This window comes from Petaurus breviceps, unplaced genomic scaffold (assembly GCF_028583685.1).
Source record: "Petaurus breviceps papuanus isolate PSGF00001 unplaced genomic scaffold, PetGlider_PUasm1.0 214, whole genome shotgun sequence".
In the NCBI taxonomy this organism is placed as follows: domain Eukaryota; kingdom Metazoa; phylum Chordata; class Mammalia; order Diprotodontia; family Petauridae; genus Petaurus; species Petaurus breviceps.
The window spans coordinates 10053565-10072921 of record NW_027185863.1 but is presented as its reverse complement, the minus strand read 5'-3'; the positions used below and the strand labels follow the sequence as shown (position 1 = coordinate 10072921).

Below are 19357 nucleotides of genomic sequence, written 5' to 3'. Positions count from 1 at the left end.
AGCAACAAATGTAAGGAAAGTGAACGTGAAACATGAATTTAGTGGAATTGGTATTGGAAACAATTACTATTCAGGAAAATCATGTCATGTTCTTCCACAAAACTGAGTGCCATAGTGAGAGGCTATACTTCAGACATCTAACCTTTCTCAGGGTTTTTTTTAGTAGCATTCACTATTTAAATGGATGGTAGAGATGGAACAAATTGAATATAGTCTATTTGAGATAAGTATACTTAAAGCAAGATTAAGAAAGTGGGCAACTGGTTTCCAAAAGTTTGTTATCCCTTTTTCATTAAAAGAAAAAAAAATAGATGGTATCTTTCCATAAACAAGGAAAGGAATGATTTAGGATATCATGGGAGGATTGGTAGAGAAACATTGGGTTAAGCGAAAGTTAGCATTAAATAATGTTTCATTTTTTTTTTTTTTTGCCAGGAGGGAAGGCAGAGTAATTGGGATTAAGTGACTCACCCAAGGTCACAAGAAGAACATTTAGGGAGGCTAAACTTAATTGTGAACATGTTAGGTGTGCTACAGTGGAAAGATGGAACTTCTAAGCAGAAATATCCCATGAGCAACTAGAGATTCAGGTCACAGGTGACTGGGTCAGGCCTTGAGAATGTAGATTTGGAGATGGTATGCATAGATTTTTGAAGCCATAAAATTGAAATCCCAAAGGGAGAGTGCTGCAAGCATAGTAGACACTCAAGTATAAAACCCCAAGGAAATCCACCTTAAGATGCCAAGGTCACACAGCTAGTAAGTGTGTCAAGTGTCTGAGGCCAGGATGGATATGAGGGAGGGAACAAAGTGCTGAAGAAGGTAAGGAAAGGATGGGATCAAGGGCCCACTTAAGGAATTAGTGTTACTTTAGGCCTCTTCCCCTAAGGCTAGAGAGGAAGAGAGTTGATAACTGCTGTTAAGTTTTGAGGAGTGGAGGAGGGTTGTCTGTTATAACTGCTGTTAAGTTTTGAGGAGTGGAGGAGGGTTGTCTGAGAAGCCTCAGTCTTTTAGTTTAAGAGTTGAGGAAGCTTTGTAGCAGTCTTTGGAGAATGCAATAATAGGACACATGAATACATCAAGGAGCTGTATGTCCTTGGTGTAAGAACTTCCTTCATGAACCCAGATCCTTAACAAGCCCATAGTTGGTAGCCTTAGTTGCCTGAAGCCAGAGACTTGCCTATGGCCTCGCAGCTAGTAATTGAAGCTTTCCTTATTCTAAGACCAGAGCTCATTTTGCTGTGTCAGCTGCCTTTCTAAGAAGTCAGTGATGTTAGGGTAATAAAAAAAGTATGAATTAAAAAATATACCTGTGCTTTTTTCCCATAGTAAGGGAAGTAGTGTAGACTAAAAGTGCCATTGGATGGGTAGTAGTCCACTTCCAGAGGCTTGAAGTCTTTCTGGTCCTCTTCCTAGGAGTAAGAAATAAACTTTTAATCCAATTACTCTGGGTAGTGGCAAGTTGCTTATTTAACAGGTTTATAGTATAGCTTATCAGAGAAAGTGACAATACAAATATTGAGCCATCCCTGTAAACTATTTAATCCTTATAATCAACTTGTCCTGTGGAATTTAATTGTAAATAATAGTGCAGAGCATACATTCCTGAATAAATTTCCTGAAGAGAACTTTTATTTTGTTGTCCTGAGGTATAGGCAAGCCAGAATATGTTCATAAGCACAGAAATTGCTTGTTTTTCCTCATTTAGGAGTAAGAACCAAGTATGTTTTGTTGCTACATGGGAGACCAAGATGCGATAAAATTTTCTTTAGACATCTTTTTCAAAATTTTCAGAATTCATCAATAAATATCTGATTTGTTTTTGTTTTAGCTTTTGTTGACAGGACCAACAAATTGTCTAGTACTGGATCTTCAGTTGGAGGGGGGAAATATTTTATACGATACTTACTGAAATATAGAAGCTCTATAACTGTGGGCATTTTTTTTTCATACCTTGTTTTCAACTAATATACAAATTGGATAGGCATGTTTAAACTGTTAACACAGAAGTCCAGTTTTTAGTTTGAGAAGACATGTCCCAAATTTTTTAAAAAGCTAGCAGACGAGGCTCTGATGGAGCTAAATATGGATATGTTATTGACTCTCTTAATATTGAATTCTTTGTACATCCTGATGTTAAGTTGGTAATGTGTGGTAATTATTGATAATGTTAATTCAACTATACTTCATTTTCATAATCATTCAACAAAATTAAACACTATCTAGCAAGGAATATACCAAGTTTAGTATATTACATTAATAATAATGAAATTGTCATATCACACAATTATGATATGTAACAATGTTATGTATTAATATTAATAGTATATTAATTTAACAAAAGTGAAATAGTACCTATTCTCAAGTAGAGAGACAGCATGACCATATACTGGATTATGACATAGTTTTAGGAGGAAGCAAAAACTGCCTTGGATCTTTATCAGAATTATCGCCAAACATTTTGAGTATTCCCCTATAAGTGATGCTATGCTGGATACATTTGCTAAGCAAGGTAATAATGGCCAGTTTCTGCCTTCATCATTCATTGATCTTCTTTTCTTTTACTGACCTATCTTGAAACTATATATTTTTATTCTCTTAAAAATTGCTTTATTAAGTAAAAGGATAGTTGCAGGAAATGTGTAGTTATCGCAACTTTGATTTTTTTTTTGGAGGGGGGAAGTCAGGCAATTAGGGTTAAGTGACTTGCCCGAGGTCACATGGGTAGTAAGTGTTAAGTGTCTGAGGTCACATTTGAATTCATGTCCTCCTGACTCTAGGGCTGGTGCTCTATTCACTGTGCCACCTAGTTGCCCCATGAATTTCATTCTTTAACAGCATAAACACATTTGAAACTGACAAGAAAATGAATTTCCATTAGCTCCTTTTTTAAAAATGCTTTTTGTTTGAAAGACATGACTCAAATTGCAGAAATTCAGATTTGGAAGAGGCCTCAGAACTCATCTTGTCCAACCCTAACCTATACATCTCCTAGCAAATGGTCATGCAGCCTCTGCTTGGAGACTTCTAAGTGATGTGATACACAGTAGGTGTCTAATAAATACTTATTGGATTGAGTCCAAGTTCTCTAACTCTTAATTCAGTGACCTTGCCTTTCAACTTTGAATAGCTTTAATTATTTAGAGGTTTTTTCCTTTAAGTCAAGCTGAAATACATCTCACTAGTACACCCATTTGCTGCTCTCTCTTTGTTTTACAGTCTAGAGCCAATCAAAGCAAATCTTGCGCAAGATATCCTAATAAATAGTTGACAATAGCTATCTACATCCTGCCTGCCCCCCAAGCCTTCCCTTCTCCAGGTAAATCATCCTTTATTAAGGTGGTTTTTTTTTTTTAAACAGCAAAAATCTGCTTTCTTTCCCATCTCCCCGATTAAGAAAACAAAGCCCTCGTTACAAACATGTATAGCCAAGCAAAACAAATTTCACGGTTGGTTGTGTGTCTGTGTCTATGCATGCATGTGTGTATATGTGTATACATATACATACACACATATGTCTCTTTCGTCCTTCACCTCTGTCCGGAGGTGGGTAGCATGTTTCCTCATGAGTCTTCTGGAATCATGGTTGGTAATGAGGCTGATTAGAGTTCATAAAGCCTTCCAAGTTTTTTGTCTTTATGATATTGTTTCCATCGTATAAATTGTTGCCCTATTCTGCTTACTTCATTCTGTGTCGTCATATAGATCTTCCCAGCCTTCTCCAGAGCTGTTTGCTTTCATCACTTCATACAGAGAATGTGATATGAGTATTTTGTACATCTTTTAGAATTTGTTTTGCTTAGCACTCATCCCTCCCCAGGTAAAGCCTCCTTTGTTACTTTCGGTCCTCGTGGCATAGGTCCCAGCCCTCTCACTACCTTTGCTGTCTTTCCTAAAATGTGGTGTCCTCACATGGTCTGTCTAGGCTATCAACTCTTGTTGTCTACAGTGTTGTGACTAATGTAACCATTAGTCGCATTATTATCATATTATTCTTTTAGTTATACTCTTTACTCATCAGACTTGCTTTTTATACTCAGTGTATCATCAATCAGAAAGAATGTATTAAATATCTGCTGTTTGCCAGGTATTGTGCTAGGTATCGATTATTGTGAAAATATTGAAATAGTTCTGGAGTAGGAAAAGAATCAGACTTACTAGAAATGTACAGTCCACCCTGGGAGCAGTATTGTTGTTGCTAGGGAGAAAATTGACAATCTGAAAAAGAAAAAAGACATTTCAGTTAAACACATTAGAAATAAGCTACTTATTTTTTCTTAAATTATTATTTTTATTTCTTCATATAAGTTTTTTAAAATATTAATCGGTCCTCACTATCCCTTTCCTCATTGGACATCCAATTTTAAAAAACAGAAAAAAAGATTTTAAAGTCCCTGAACAGATAGCTGAGTAACACAGCAAACCACATTCTCACATTAGCCCTGTCCAAAAGTGTTTTATCTCTTGCATTTTAAGTTCATCTCCATTCTGTTTAGAGGTTGAGTGGTGTATTTCATTTTCATCATTATGGCCATATGTTTTATATTTGCATTGATCACAGTTCTAAAGTCTTTCAAAGTTGTTTTTCTCTATAGCCTTATCATTGTGTAGATTCTTCTACTTTTGCTTTATTTGCTCTGTGAAGCTAGGTGGCACAGTGGTTAGAGTTCTGGGCCTGTGGTCAAGAAAATTCATCTTCCTGAGTTCAAATCTGGCCTCAGATACTTGCTAGCTGTATGACCCTGGACAAGTCACTTAACCCTGTTTGCCTCCATTTCCTCATCTGTAAAATGAGCTGGAGAAGGAAATGGCAAACCACTTCAGTATCTTTGCCAAGAAAACCTCAAATGAGGTAATGAAGAGTTGAACAGGACTTAAAGAACAGCCCATAGAGGTCTTCCCAGTTTCCTCTGAAATTGTCCATTTCATAATTTCTTATGGCACAATAACATTCCAATACATTCATATGCCACGATTGTTTAGCCTTTCCCCAATAGCCCCGATAGGAGGACACCCTTCTTCCCCCCCTTAATTTCTAATTTTTGATTGTTGTCAGGAGAGATTGTTTCAGTATTTTTATACCTATAGATCCTTTTTCTCTTTGATTTCTTTGAGATAGAAGCCTGGTATTTCACAGGGTATATACATGGTTTATAAGAAAGAAAGCTTTTTTTTTTTCTCATTTTTTTTTTTGCATCCAAAAAATGAATGTCACCACTTCTTCATTTATATTAAAGAAATGCCTGACTTGAAAGTCATTTTACTTGTAATTATAAGGGGGGAAAACCCCTCTAAATTGGTTCACCAAAGAGGCTTTAAATACATAATATTTACATATTTGTATGTTTTGTTTTAGAGTTGTTGAGTTTCACCAATTTATTTATGTGTTGTTTGTGATGAGTAGTCTTGTTTTATTTTTTTATTTTTTATTTTTTGCTTTTTGGAGGTCAGTTGGGGTTAAGTGGCTTGCCCAAGGTCACCCGGCTAGTTTTTGTGTTAAGGGTCTGAGGATGGATTTGAACTCAGGTCCTCCTGGCTCCAGGGCCAGTGCTCTATTCACTGCGCCTCTAGCCGCCCCTTCTTGTTTTATTTTTAAATTCTGAACTTCACAAACACTTCACAATGATTAATCTAATTAACTCCACTTTTGTTGAATGATTTGTTTCCAGATAACAAATTAATGAATAACTCCCAAACGTACCTTCAATAGTTAATGGAAGATGTACTTAGCAAAGTACTGCAGGTCCTTAAAAACTTCAAATATAAATATAAATCCCGACTGTCCCTTTCCTACACACACTTCCCACTGCTCTGGCCAAAGAAGCCAACTTGCCATCTCTTGATGGCATAGATTTTCCTACATCTTTGTGTTTCCTCATTCCCCAAATACTCCTCATTCTACCCCTCAATCCAAAATTCCACATATCAGAATTCTAACTATCCTTCAGGGCCCAGCTCAAATTCTTAGCTTTCATGAAGCCTTTCTTGATCACCCATCCTTTCTTTGGCCTGTGTTGCCCGTCCCATTTGTGCACGTTTAATCTTCTCATCAGGAGGCCTTGTGTGTGTGCAGCAGTGATCCTAGATGAGTTTCTTAAGCTTAGAGGTTTTATCATATTCTGACATAATCAACATGAAAATTAGTGCTGGAAGGGACCTTAGATCATTGAGATTAAATTTTTTTTTTGCTTTTTGGAGGGGGAAGGCAGGGCAATTAGGGTTAAGTGACTTGCCCAAGGTCACACAGCTAGTAAGTGTTAAGTATCTGAGGTCGGATTTGAACTCAGGTCCTCCTGGTTCCAGGGCCATTGTGTCACTGTGCTACCTAGCCACCCCGATCAATTTTCTTTTGATGGGCCTGGATGTCGTTTTTCTGTTTGTTTCTTTGTAAAAATGAGTTGCATTTGGTAATTTTCCAAGGTCTTTTCCAGCTCCAAAAATCTCTGCTTTTTTGATTAAGCAGACCTTTGCATCATCATTTGTATGCATTGTATTCCCAATTAGATCTTAAATTCCTGAAAGGAAAGGAAAAAAAGTTGAACTTGGAATCAGGAGACTGGGTACAAATCTTAGGCTCTGACACTTGTGTAAAATACTTGATTTCATGTTGCCTCAGTTTTCTCAGCTGTAAATGGGAGTACATAATTCACACACTACTTCCCAATCCTGTGGGTTGTTAGGAGGAAAGTGATTTAGAAACCTAAAAGCACAGTTTAAATGTGCTCCCCAGCCTCAGTTTCTTTATAAACTGAGAGAGCCTGAACCAAAGATCTCTAAAGCCCCTTCAACCTGTAACATTCGATTTTCTATAGCTGTTGTTATCGAATTATTTTCAGTCATGTCTGACTCATGACCCTATTTGAGATTTTCTTAGTAAAGATATTGGAGTGGTTTGCCATTTCCTTCTCCAGCTCATTTTACAATTTGGGAAACTGAGGCAAACAGGGTTAAGTGACTTGCCCATGATTACAAAACTAGTGTCTGAGGCCAGATTTGAACTCAGAAAGATGAGTGTTCCTGATTCCAGACCCAGCATTTTATCCAGGGTTTCACCTAGCTGCCTAGTATTATGTCTTATAAAACTTATTTGTATCCCCCATAATGTTCCATAAACTTATTGAATATATAATGGTACATCACATATTTATATATGTGCTATGTCTATATAAACACAAGTGAGGTAAGGACATACATACCTTTTAAACTTTCCATGCTAGTATTTTGTGGAATAGTTTTTATAAGGGTTGAACATGTTTTTTCTTTATGAAATCTTGGTTCTGAGAAGTTTTCTATCTATAGTATCCAACAGTGTCAACCACAACGTCATACATATAATGAATAGCCATTTGTTGACTTTGTTTGCTCATAGCAAAGAGAGGAAAGAGCAATGTGGGAGGCAGCATCTTTATGAACTGAATATGCTTTTACTTGGGGATAGGTTAAGTACACACATTCCCATCATTCCATGAACTACCTTTGTCTAAAGGAAGTAATTCTACTTGAAGCTGAGTCCTAATACTCATGATTAGCACCAGCCTTTTGGAAACTCAATACTTACCCTATTCATTTTAATGATGAAACATGGTTTTCCTTCCTGAAATCCAAAATCAGGATCTGTCAGGCCTGAGCAATTTTGAAGCATATCTGCCATGAACTTGCAGGAAAACTTAGTGTGGTTTGGAGCATGAAATTCTTTCTGAATGAAGTACTGCCCAGATGAGCAGTTTATATTTTCCTCTTGTGCTTCCGGAGAGTAAGCTATAGTAGGACGACAATTTGGCAAACAATGAATTTCACCAGCCTCGGCTTGGGTGCTGTGTTTGTCCTTTGTTTTTGAAGAGGACCATGGAATCAGGGAAATGATGACATGACTTGTAGTTGACTTTGATTTGAGTGAGGGAGGGCTGTGCAAGGTCACCAGCCTCACTTTCTCCTTCAGAGCCATCTGGGTCCAGTGACCACATATGCATCAGGATGACGAGATGGCCCAGGATGCAATGGGAGACCCCAGCCCTTTTAGGCTATGGTCTCTCCATGTACTCACTTAGAGTGAGGTTACTGCCCAGTCAGTGAATAGGTCTCTTTAAGAGCCGGGGCACTCATGGAATAAACCACCTTGCTTATCTTCTCAATTTACTACTCTCATTTAGAAGTTGTCTTAGCTCACTTACTGAGGAAGAAGGATTTTCAATCAGAATGACATTAAAGTTCACACAATGTTAAATTAGCCTCGGGAACCTTACAACAGAGATTTCCTAAAAAAAAAAGTTTTGTTTGACAAAGAGTTCTTACACACCTGTGAAGTCACAGGTCCAGACCCAAAATGGGGGAGGGAGGAGATCAAATCCATTTAAAGACAAGTCAAGTCATAATAGAATATAACTTGGATTTCACTAAATCTCTCTCCTTTTCTCAATTTCCCAAAGAGCTTACAATTCTGATGTCCCATTTAGCCTCATGAGGTCCTAAAGAGGTTGGGTTAGAGCCACTTTCAAGAATAGAAGGATTTGTCCAAAGCCACAAGGCAAGTCATTGAAAGATCTGAGACATCAATACAGGCCTATGTGTAGACACAGACACAGACACAGTCTATGTCTACATAGACAGCAATGTCTACACATGCAAAACTGTATAATCTAAACCCCCAAATCCATGAAATATCCTGATTATTAGGATGATTCAAGGGGAGAAAAATTAAATGCCTCAATGTTTTGCATGAACATATGAAGTCAGGGTCTAGAGAAAGAAGGTGGTAGAGAGGATAGGGCACCAGACTTGGACCCTAGAGACTTTGAATTTCTCCTCAGGTAATTATGGGCTTTGTGCTAGTGAACAAGTCATTTGTCATCTCAACCTGTTTTCTTCCTCTATAAAGTGGGGATAATAATACATGTGATATAAATCTGGCTTCTTTGTTATTTTCCCTCTTGGAAAATCAAAGTTAAACAAACAAAGCTTTTTACTTTACCTGACAAAAATGTGTGAAGTGGCTGGGTAAGACCTTTCCAGGATGAATTGTCAGAAACATTATAGAAGATTTGTAGACCTCTTTCACCATAAACATCTGGCCGTAATGTCACCCCTGAGGAGGAAAAGACAATGTTTGACATGGTCTTCTTAAAACATGAACTCAGTCATCTAAATCTATACCAGCATAACTGGGAGAGATGGGAAGCAGTGGTAAACTTATCTTCTTGATGAGAATGCATCACATGGGTTACTTTGTCCCAAAGTTATGCAATAATAATCATCTGGGGAAACTGGGATAAAAACCTTAGCACCCATACAAGTGGGAAAAAGACCTGTATGTACAAAAATATCTCTAGCAGCTCTGTTTGTGGTGGCAAAGAATCGGAAATCAAGGAGATGCCCATCAATTGGGGAATGGCTAAACGAGTTATGGTATATGAATGTAATGGAATACTGTTGCGCTATAAGAAATGAGGAGCAGACGGACTTTATAATAACCTGGAGAGATTTATTTAAACCAATGCAGAGTGAGGCGAGCAGAACCAGGAGAACATTGTACACAATTTCGGATACATACTATCTGTGATGACTGACTTTGATAGGCTGGGCTCCACTCAGCAGTGCAAGGTCCTAAGATAACTCCAAAAGACTCAAGATGGAAAGGGCTATCCACATCCAGAGAAAGAACTGCAGAGTCTGAATGCAGACTGAGGCAAACCACTTGCTCTCTTTTGTGTTTGGTTTGGTTTTGTTCCTTCTTTCTCGTTCACTCCATTGGTTATAATTCCTCTTTACAACCTGACTAATGTTTGATGTGAAGGCATTTGTAGATCCTATATCTGATTGCATGCTGTCATGGGCGGGGGTGGGAGGAGAGGGAGGGAGAGAAAATTTGGAACTCAATGTTGTAAACTAAAAGTAAATAAATAAATGTTTTTTTTGGGGGAAAAAACAACTTAGCATCCCCTGAGCAGACTCCTGTATGCCTGCAAACTAGGCTTCCTCTCTTCAATAGTTTCAGTGAATTTAATTAGATTTAAAGATAGTTTCTTTAAATGTGGCCATAGCCTGATTGAAACACAATGTTTACTTCTTAAAGTACAATATAAATGTGAGTTGTTAATAATATATCACATAACTCATTGTCATCCCCAGGGAGCTAGGTGGCACAGTAGCACTTGGGGTCAGAAAGACCTGAGTTCAAGTTCAAATTTTGATTCTGATACTTACTAGCTGTGTAACCCTGGGCAAGTCACATAACCTCTTGTGCCTCAGTTTCCTCATCTGTAAAATGGGAGTTATAATAGCACCCACTTCTCAGGGTTATTGTGAGGAACAAATAAGACAATATGTAAAGTGCTTTACATATCTTAAAGCAGCAATAAATGCAAATGGTTATTAACATCAAAGTCATCATATAATATCACAGTGACCAGTAGCTGTATAGAATACTTAAGAGATTATGGAGATGGACTGGTTGGAACATATTATGATAGATAAATACAACTTTAAGTATATGTACAGCTAGTTCTGGGCCTGAGGTCTGTTCATCCCTTACAAAGCAGCTGTGAGAGAGACCCTTATATGTAGTAAAATCTTCACACCTGTTTCAAGTTGGCCGCGTCTCATTTTCCTTCCCTGCTGCCCTTGGAGTGTCTCTTTTCTCCTCACCCTGGTCCCCACTTCTCTTCTTAATCTACTGTGGGTCAGTAACTGGATTCGCTGGAGTACTAGAGATGGCCTTCAGGGAGGAGGGAATTCCTCCTCGTTCACTTATAATTCACTCCCAAGTGACACCATTTTTGTTGTTCAGATGTTTCAGTCACGTCTGACTTTTTTGACCTCATTTGTGGATTTCTTGGCAAAGATACTGGAGTGGTTTGCCATTTCCTTCTCCAGTTTATTTGACAAATGAGGAACTGAGGTAAACAGGGTTAAGTTAGGTGCCCAGAGTCATAGTTAGCAAGTGTCTGAGGCCAGATATGAACTCAGGAAGACTCATCTTCCTGACTCCAAGCCAAGCACTCCATCTACTGGGCCACCTAGCTGCCCCCTAAGTGACAGACATAAGTAGATTTAAATTCAGTCAGATCTGACTTTGAATCCTACTTTAGACATATTCTAACTTTGTGACCCTGGGCTATGTCTATGTTGTTCTATGTCATGTCTATGTTGTGATATGCCGTGCCATGTTGTCATGAGACATGTCTTTCCATGTCAGCTATATAACTGTGTCATCGCAACAACAGCCCACATCATGCCTATGACCATCTATGTTATGTCATGCCAACATGTCTGTGACACCATGCAAACGACATGTCTATGCCGTGCCTGCAGTGATGTCTGTGTCATTCCAAGGACATGTCTATGTCACGTTATATCAGGTCAATGTTATGTCTTGTCTCACTGGTATCATGTCTCTGTCATGCAACATGCTAGGCCATGCCAATGATATGCCATGTCTGTGTTGTGCCAATGACATTTCTATGTCATGCCAATGACATGTCTATGCATACACATGGGTAACAGCAGTGGCTAAAAGCATATCTTCACACCCACACTCCTGTTTGAGCAGATGTGATGTAGTGATTTAGTATAAAAAACCCCTAGACTTAAAGTCACAGATGGTTAAGGGTAAAGCAGGAGGGAGGTAATTTTCCTTGTATGGAATGACATGTATAAAAATACAGTGACAGGGGGCAGAGGCAAGATGGTAGAATTTTAAAAGCAGGGACTTGCTAGAGCTCTCCCCCAAACCCCTCCAAATACATGTAAAAATGACTCTAAACAAATTCTAGAGCAGCAGAACTCACAAAAAGACAGAGTAAAACAAATTTCCAGCCCAAGACAACCTGGAAGATTGACAGGAAAGGTCTGTCCAGCCGAGCCATGCCCGGCACATACAGGGCCCCGGCAACCCATCAGAAATGGCCTCTTGTAGGAAGTAACACTTCCACTGCTTCCATCAGCCCTCTGCCCTCAAACCCTTCTCAATTCCTCTACGCCCCTAGAATCCTACTGCAGATTATAATTATTATCTGTTTATCTAATATGGTCTTTTACCCTCTAAAGCTTGAGTTGCCAATGGAATTCTCTCTGTGCTAGAAATTCTAACAAGAAACACCCACAGGGATTGCAGTTCTATATGAACATCTTACTGCTCACAAAAATTAGGACAAAGTTTTTCTTGCCGCAGATCAGTCAACAAATCCTTGGTACGCTTTGACCTCCCAGATTCCTCTCTCCCCTTCAGCAATGATGGTAGGTAGTGAAAGGACTATTGGACTGTTCATGAGACATGGGTTCTCACAGTTTTGTTTTGTTTTTACGTTACAACATCAATAACTAGCATTTACACAGTACTTTTAAGATTTGCAAAGTGTCTTATATACATAACTTTCTCTCTTTTCTTCCTCACATATCTGGAAAGTGGGTGCCATTATTTTCCTGATCTTCCAAATTAAGAAACTGAAGAATAAAGTTACTTAAGTAACTTGTCCAGGGTCACAGCTAGGAATTGTCTGGGGCAGGATTTGAATTCAGATCTGCCTAGGCCCACTATGTGACCTAGAAGCCCAAATGGATAAATTCCTATTTTTTTAGTTTCCTCCTTCGTAAAAAAAAGAATGATGGTCTGTAACCCTGTACCACCATAAAAGGTATTGTGAGAATAAATTAAATGATAGATTTTAAGGCGTTTTGAGTTGGGATAAAATAGGCCATTTTGATGGCATGAAATCAGAAATGCAAATGAAAAATAACTGAGGTTTCACCTCATATTAGTCAAAATTGGCCAAGATGACAGATGGGACTAGTTAATGTTGGAGGAACTGTGTTGATATATGGAGCCATGGATTGGTCCGAACATTTCTGAAAAAACAATTTGGAATTGTGCGTGTGTGTGAGCATGTGTCTGTGTGTTAGTGAGAAAGAGAGAGATAGGAAAAGTAATTTCACTGAAAGGAGATCCTAGTAAAGGACTTTTCTCTACCAGTGCTGAGAAGGGACTGAACTGTGTCTTAGAGAGCTACCTGGGGTCACAAGTTGTAAGCATCAAAGATTAGATCCTTGAAACATTAGACTGTGAAAGTGCTAATTGATAATTATAATAAAGCACACCAGAATTTGCAAATGATTTTTCCATTGATTCAAGTTCCAGTGCCCATGAGACCTTAACCCAGTTACCTCCCTTCTGTGGGCCCTCTCCTCATCTGGAAAATGAAATGATTGAAACAGGTAATGTCTAAGAACACTTTCATTTCTATATGTAATGACCCTATGAGAACCAAGAAAATGCCCGGGAAAAATTTGAGCTGAGAGGGATAGGTCACTTTGGGTTGGTGGGATGAGAAGGCTGTTTTGTGCATCATCTGGGTACCTCTGTTTTATTAATTAGGTGGCTATTCACTTGCTTTTCAAATGTGTTTTTCTGCTGTTTAACAAACATTTGATAACTGCCATATTTATAGATAACGTGGTTAGGATTTAGAGTTAAAAGAGACTTTGGAGGCAGGGAAGAGAACCTTAGTTTTTTTATTTTTATTTTTTTGCTTTTTGGACAGGGGAAGGTAGGGCAATTGGGGTTAAGGGACTTGCCCAAGGTCACACAGCTAGTTTGGAAGAGAAACTTAAGAGATCATCTTGTCCATCCCCCTCTTTTTATGAATGAGGCCCAGGAACATGTGAGGCGTTGTGATATTTGTTGTAGATGAAGATGAAAATGGGCACAATGCCTTCCATGAGTTCATAAAAACAGTGGGGTTTGGGGGGAGGGAAGATATAACAGCTGCATAAGCATGATACAAAAGGGAAGGTCACAGGGGCAAAGGAAAAGCAGCAAGTAGCCATGGAAAGAGTATCGGAGATGGAGTTGGAGCTGCTTGTTTGGCCAATTGGTTTGGCCTAGTTCCCCATCTGAGTCTCAGTTTCCTTCTCTGTAAAATGAAAGAGTTGGGCCTAGATAATCTCTTAGGGCACAGGAGTAGCAGAGACAAGCAGAGTGAGAGGAGAGCTCAGAGCATCCTAGACCTAGGACTGCAAAGAACCCCAGAGACCATCTAGTCCAATCCCCTCATTTTACAGATAAAGAACCGAGTCCCAGAGAGATTAACTTGCCCAATGTCACACCATCTGTCATAGCAGAACCAAGAGCTGAACCTCTGACTTCAAATCCAATGCCCTTTCCACTAACTGGAGGGGTCACCTTCAGAGGTGAGGGTGTGTGTGGGGGGAGGGTTTTTTTGTGCATAGTTCAGTTATCTCTATGATAAGTCTATAGATTTGTTTAATAATAATAGCTAGCATTTATAGAGTGCTTTAAAATTTGCAAAGAGCTTTACAAATATTAACTCATTTTATCTTCACAAGATAAAAGGAGGTAGGTGCTGTTATCCTCATTTTTCAGATAACAAAACTGAGACAAACAAACTAAAAGATTTGCTAAGGGTCATAGCTAATAAGAATTTGAGGCTAGATTTGAACTCGTGTCTTTTTGAATATAGGTGAGCACTCTTATCTACTGCACCACTTAGCTGTACATACATTATAAAGTACATTATAATATGATATATCATATGGTATAACAGGATATGATATAATACAGTGAAATATATATGTATATATAATATAAAATATAATGCTACGTTTTTGAGGTCAAAAATAGTTCTGTGGAATAGCAGAAATAGTTCTAGCTGTAATCAGTTGCTATTTCTGGAAAGGAGTACCTCTGGTACTTAATTGTGTGACTTTGAGCAAGCGACTTACTGCCCCCCCCTCAGTTTCCTCATCTGTAAAATGATGGCCTTGGAGATCTCTTTCAACTAAGTACACTCTGTCACTTAATTATGCTGTACCTTCGTTTTCTCATGAAAAAAATGAGGAAATAAGTTCAAATGATCCCCCAAATATGTTCCAACTCTAACAATTCTAGAATTCTCTGCCTCTTTTAACTCTGAGCTTGGTGGTACCAGTGGCAGCCCCATGCTGGGGTGGGGGTAGGGAACAGCTCAGAAAACGTACCTAAGTCTGACTCTCTACTGTAGGCCAACTGGACCCTGGGACATCCTTGATCTAAGATGAGTCACTGTGAATCCCCTGTTCGTTGACTGTGCTGTTAAAATAAAATGTGATTCCAGTGCCCCAAATTAAAGCTTCTATATAAAATTCTTTTTTCTTTTTAAAACATTATGTTTTCTAGAAAATTATAATGACCAAACTTACTCCCGAAGAAGGGGTGGTGGTAGGGATGATGAGTGTGAAATACTGCATATGATGTCACGTATGTTGATCTTCTTTGGTAAATTGTTGTATTCACATTTTTATTTTTTCTTTAAGGATTTGCTTTCTGAAAGGGGGAAGGTAGAAGGACATGCTGGGTAATGTAGATGATGTGAAAACAAATACATCAATAAAATTCATTTTTAAAAAGATCATATTTGAACCTGCTTTGGAGGCCACATGCACACTTGTGCAGGTTAAAATATATGATATTTTGAAAGAACATGAAAAAAAAGCATATAAGTAGAATTAAAGATAAGCGACAGAATGGAGTGATTCAGTGAGAATCCTTTGGGGCTTCCCTTAGTGCTGTGTCCAACATTTAGTGAGGATTTGATGAAGGCATAAATATTATATATGTGTACTACAACGCTGATAGTTTACACAACAAATAAAAGAATCTGGATCCAAAAAATTTAATGAGAAATGAGATAAATCTAATCTCATTAAGTGAATTAATTAAAAAAAAAGACTACAAGCAGATCTAGAAGGAAATTATGATTTTTTATTGTATTTGTGACTTTGTTGGTCTAAGGAACTCCCAGTGAAGAGGCTCCTTTCAGTGCAGATCAGCAACTGCTTTGCAGCCTATAGTCACAGAGAATTCCTAGGGCTGAGAAGTTAAATGATTAGCCCGGGACTATATAGTCCTTCTATCAAAAGCAGGACTTGACCAAGGCATCTAGGTGTTACAGAGCTCTGGGCCTGGGTCCTGAGTGCAAATCCAGCCCCAGGCACACACTAGCTGTGTCACAATCCTTTCATCTCTGTGTGCCTGAGTTTCTTTAGAGATAGTGATAGTGCCTATCTCCCAGGGCTATGAGGATAAAATGTGATACCATTTGAAAAGAGCTATATAAAAATACCGGCTATTATTATTATTCCTGACTCTGAGGCTGGCTCTAACTCGCCTCCAGACAGAAATAAACAAATTAATCATCTATACTTTTTTTCATCTTTTTCTTTTTTTGGACTGGACCTGTTTGTTGATTTAGGAAACTCTTTGCCATTGTAGTTCAGCATCTGTTTTATCTTATACTCATGAGATCTGCCCAGAGCACCATGAGGTTCAGTCAAATGCTCAAGGTCACTCAGTCAGTATATGTCAAAGGAGGGACTTGAACCCAGGTCCAAGGCCAGATCTCCACTATGCCAAGCTGCCTGTTACATATATATGTATTTAAATACATACATTAAAATTCCATGTCCACATGCTTATGTGGAACGCTTCTTAATGGAAGTCAGACGGACATGAGGTCTAATTCCCAGAAGTCCTCAGCAATAAACAATTAGATTAATAGCTGTCAGCTGATCACCTCCATTCGAACTTCCTTTTGTATTTGTACTCTATGTCTTATTCTCTAGTTGCTTTTCTGGCCTTACTGTTTTCTCCCCAGCTAGATTATAAGCTCTTGGAGGACACAAAGCACATGGATTTTCTGTTTTCCCTGCTGTGCCCAATCTGCCTTTTTTTTTTTTTTTTCCAACCCTGCTTAAAATGTGAGCAAGAACAGATGAGAGGCCAGGAACTGCAGGCAGTGAATTAATGGTGCTGGGCACTTAGGGGGGTACATTAGAAATTTCTGATCGACAAGTTAATTGATATTCTGGACCTAACTCTGGAGGTGAATCCCTGCTTCCACCAATCAGCTTTGCTACGGTGATACACCCCTGAGGAATTCAGACATCAGTGTAAAAGAGATGTTTCTGATATTCGGTAGAATTAAGTGATCACATTTACCTGGTGACTTTAATTGATCCTGATAGTCTGGTGTGTATGGATCTATTGTCCACATTAGAACGTAGATGGCAAGGGCAAAAAGCCCGCTCATCACCACGTAGAAAGCCACGTAGTAGAGACTGATCCACACTGTAAAGAGAAAAAAGTAAGGTTAGGGGCGGCCAGGCGGCTCAGTGAGTAAGAGCACCGGCTCCAGTGTCGGGATGACCTGGATCAAATCCCGGTCTCAGATACTCAGCACCACACCCAGAAATAACTGGCCGTGTAACCTTGAGCAAGTTACTTAACCCCGATTGCTTTAAAAAAAAAAAAAGTAAGGTTAAAAGTAGTCAGCCCTATTAACTTGGTCCCTGTTGCCTTGCTATAGGTAAGCTGTGGAATTAACCAAGCAAATGTGCTAAGATCAGCAGTTAAATAATGTTTTAGGTTTTATAAAGATCTTTCTCCACAACAACCTTAGGCACAGTTAATTCAAGAACTCCATTTTCCAGGTGAGGAGATGAAGGCTAAACTGATAGTCATTTAGCTAGTAGAGACAGAATATGAATCCAACTCTTCCCACAACACTGCATTGCTGCCTAACTTAAGGAGTGTCCCGGAATTTCTTGTACTTAACGTTAACTCAGTGCCAGCTCAAGGGGAGTGTAACTTACAGGAGGTCAAGGTGACTTCCACCACTATGATAAGGGGATTTTGACACCAGGTACACTAGCTAGGTATCTACTCAGCCACCTTTGGGGTAATCTGGAATTTTTGTACTTTTCCAAGGGTAGGAGCATATCGCTCTGGAAACTTTGGCGTCCTGAAAATTTGCCCAACCTGATTTATGGATTACATCCAACCCCGCTTAAAGCGTGAGCAAGGTCTGATGAACACGCTGATATTTCCAAAGGGGAAATTATATGGGAGGCTTTGCTATTCCTGTTTTTCAAAATATCCCGATGAGTAGGTTTGGCAGTGTTTGTTTTTGTTTTTCATTCTCTTGGTTTGTGATTCAATCCTGATCATTTAGTTACTTGAGACAGTTATCCCCATATCTTAAAATTTTCAAATAAATAGAAAAAATTATGTTGGAGCAGACATTCTTTATTTGCTCCAAAAACCTGAAGCTTCGTGTGGTAGAACATGACTTTTTGTTTGTTATAATTTTCTACGTAAGGTAATAAAAGGACTCCAAGCTTTTCTTTCCTTCTTAAATTGCCATGTGACTGGGTGTAGGCACTAGTCAGTGACTCAGTCTCTCCAATGGCCCAGAGCATCATTAAAGGCCAGGAGCCAAATGAATGAAAGTGTGGGAGGAGACAAAAGGAACAGGACACGTGAGCAGCAGTTTGAAACCCCATATATTGAAAGCCTGTGTTTGTATTCTGGTTCTGCTCCCCTAACTGGCTGGTCGACTCCAGCTATGTCTGGACCTCAGTTTCCTCATCTGTGACATGGAGATCAAAATACTGACCTGACTCGGATTATTTATCACACTGTGAAAAAGGAACTAAACTATTTGTCACAGAAATGTTGACCAATGACCATACTAGCACTCCCATTCAGTTTGATTCGGTGAACACATTAAAAATCTACCATATGCCAGGCCCTATGCTGGCTAGTCACACAGAGCCAAAAACAAAACTGTCACTGTACTCTACGAATTTGTATCTAAAATGTTTTAATTACTTTGTCCTTCAGATTAATGTGCAAAGGTAGACTTTTCCTGTCTTCCTCAAAAAAAAAAAAGCAATCTTCTTGAATGCATTGGGTCATTTTTCTCTTTCTAGGCTAATGCTTGCACATAGTAGGCAGTTTAATAAACGCTTGTTGATTGGATGATTTCATTCTGACCTTTGACCTTGAGGCCCAAACCCAAAGTTGGCTTTTTGTGCCCAGGAATGCTACTTTCAATTAATTTGTTGGACTGTCACAATTTTTTATGAAACATATGTTGGCCTCCCTCCAAGGACATCTCCTTCAGTTCAGTTACAGCAAGGGACTAGGAAAAGGAGAGAATTCTGATTCCTTGGGACTTAATATCAATTCTGTTACAAATAAAGGTTAAATGATTCCTCTGATGATAAGGTCATAGACTTTGAGTTGGAAGGGATGTTAGAGAAAGAGCATTTATTTTATAGATGAAGACCTGAGGCCCAGAAAAATTAAATCACTTGCCTGTGGTCATATAAGAAGCATATGGTGAAATTTGAACCCAAGTCCTTTGCTTCCAAATCTAACTGCTTTTCTGCTGTATAACAGTAGCTAATGGTCACAAAGCTATCTTAGGTCTTGTGACTCCCAGGGTGTAGGATTTTGCACCAGAGTACTTTCTTTTGCTTTTTTTTTTTTTTTTTTTTTTTTTTTTTGGGGGGGGGGAAGGCAGGG

At 38.8% G+C, this 19357-nt stretch overlaps 1 protein-coding gene across 1 annotated transcript in view; it reads right to left on the bottom strand.

The window, feature by feature from the left end:
* ATP4B (ATPase H+/K+ transporting subunit beta) overlaps window positions 1-19357 on the bottom strand; it is a 28002-nt gene that overhangs the window by 3766 nt on the left and 4879 nt on the right. The window contains exons 2-6 of the mRNA XM_069094070.1: window positions 16988-17116; window positions 8969-9082; window positions 7559-7758; window positions 4159-4218; window positions 1311-1412 (exon numbers count right to left, since the gene is read on the bottom strand). Of these exons, the coding sequence (XP_068950171.1) occupies window positions 1311-1412; window positions 4159-4218; window positions 7559-7758; window positions 8969-9082; window positions 16988-17116 (605 nt within the window). The remainder of the gene's footprint in view (window positions 1-1310; window positions 1413-4158; window positions 4219-7558; window positions 7759-8968; window positions 9083-16987; window positions 17117-19357) is intronic.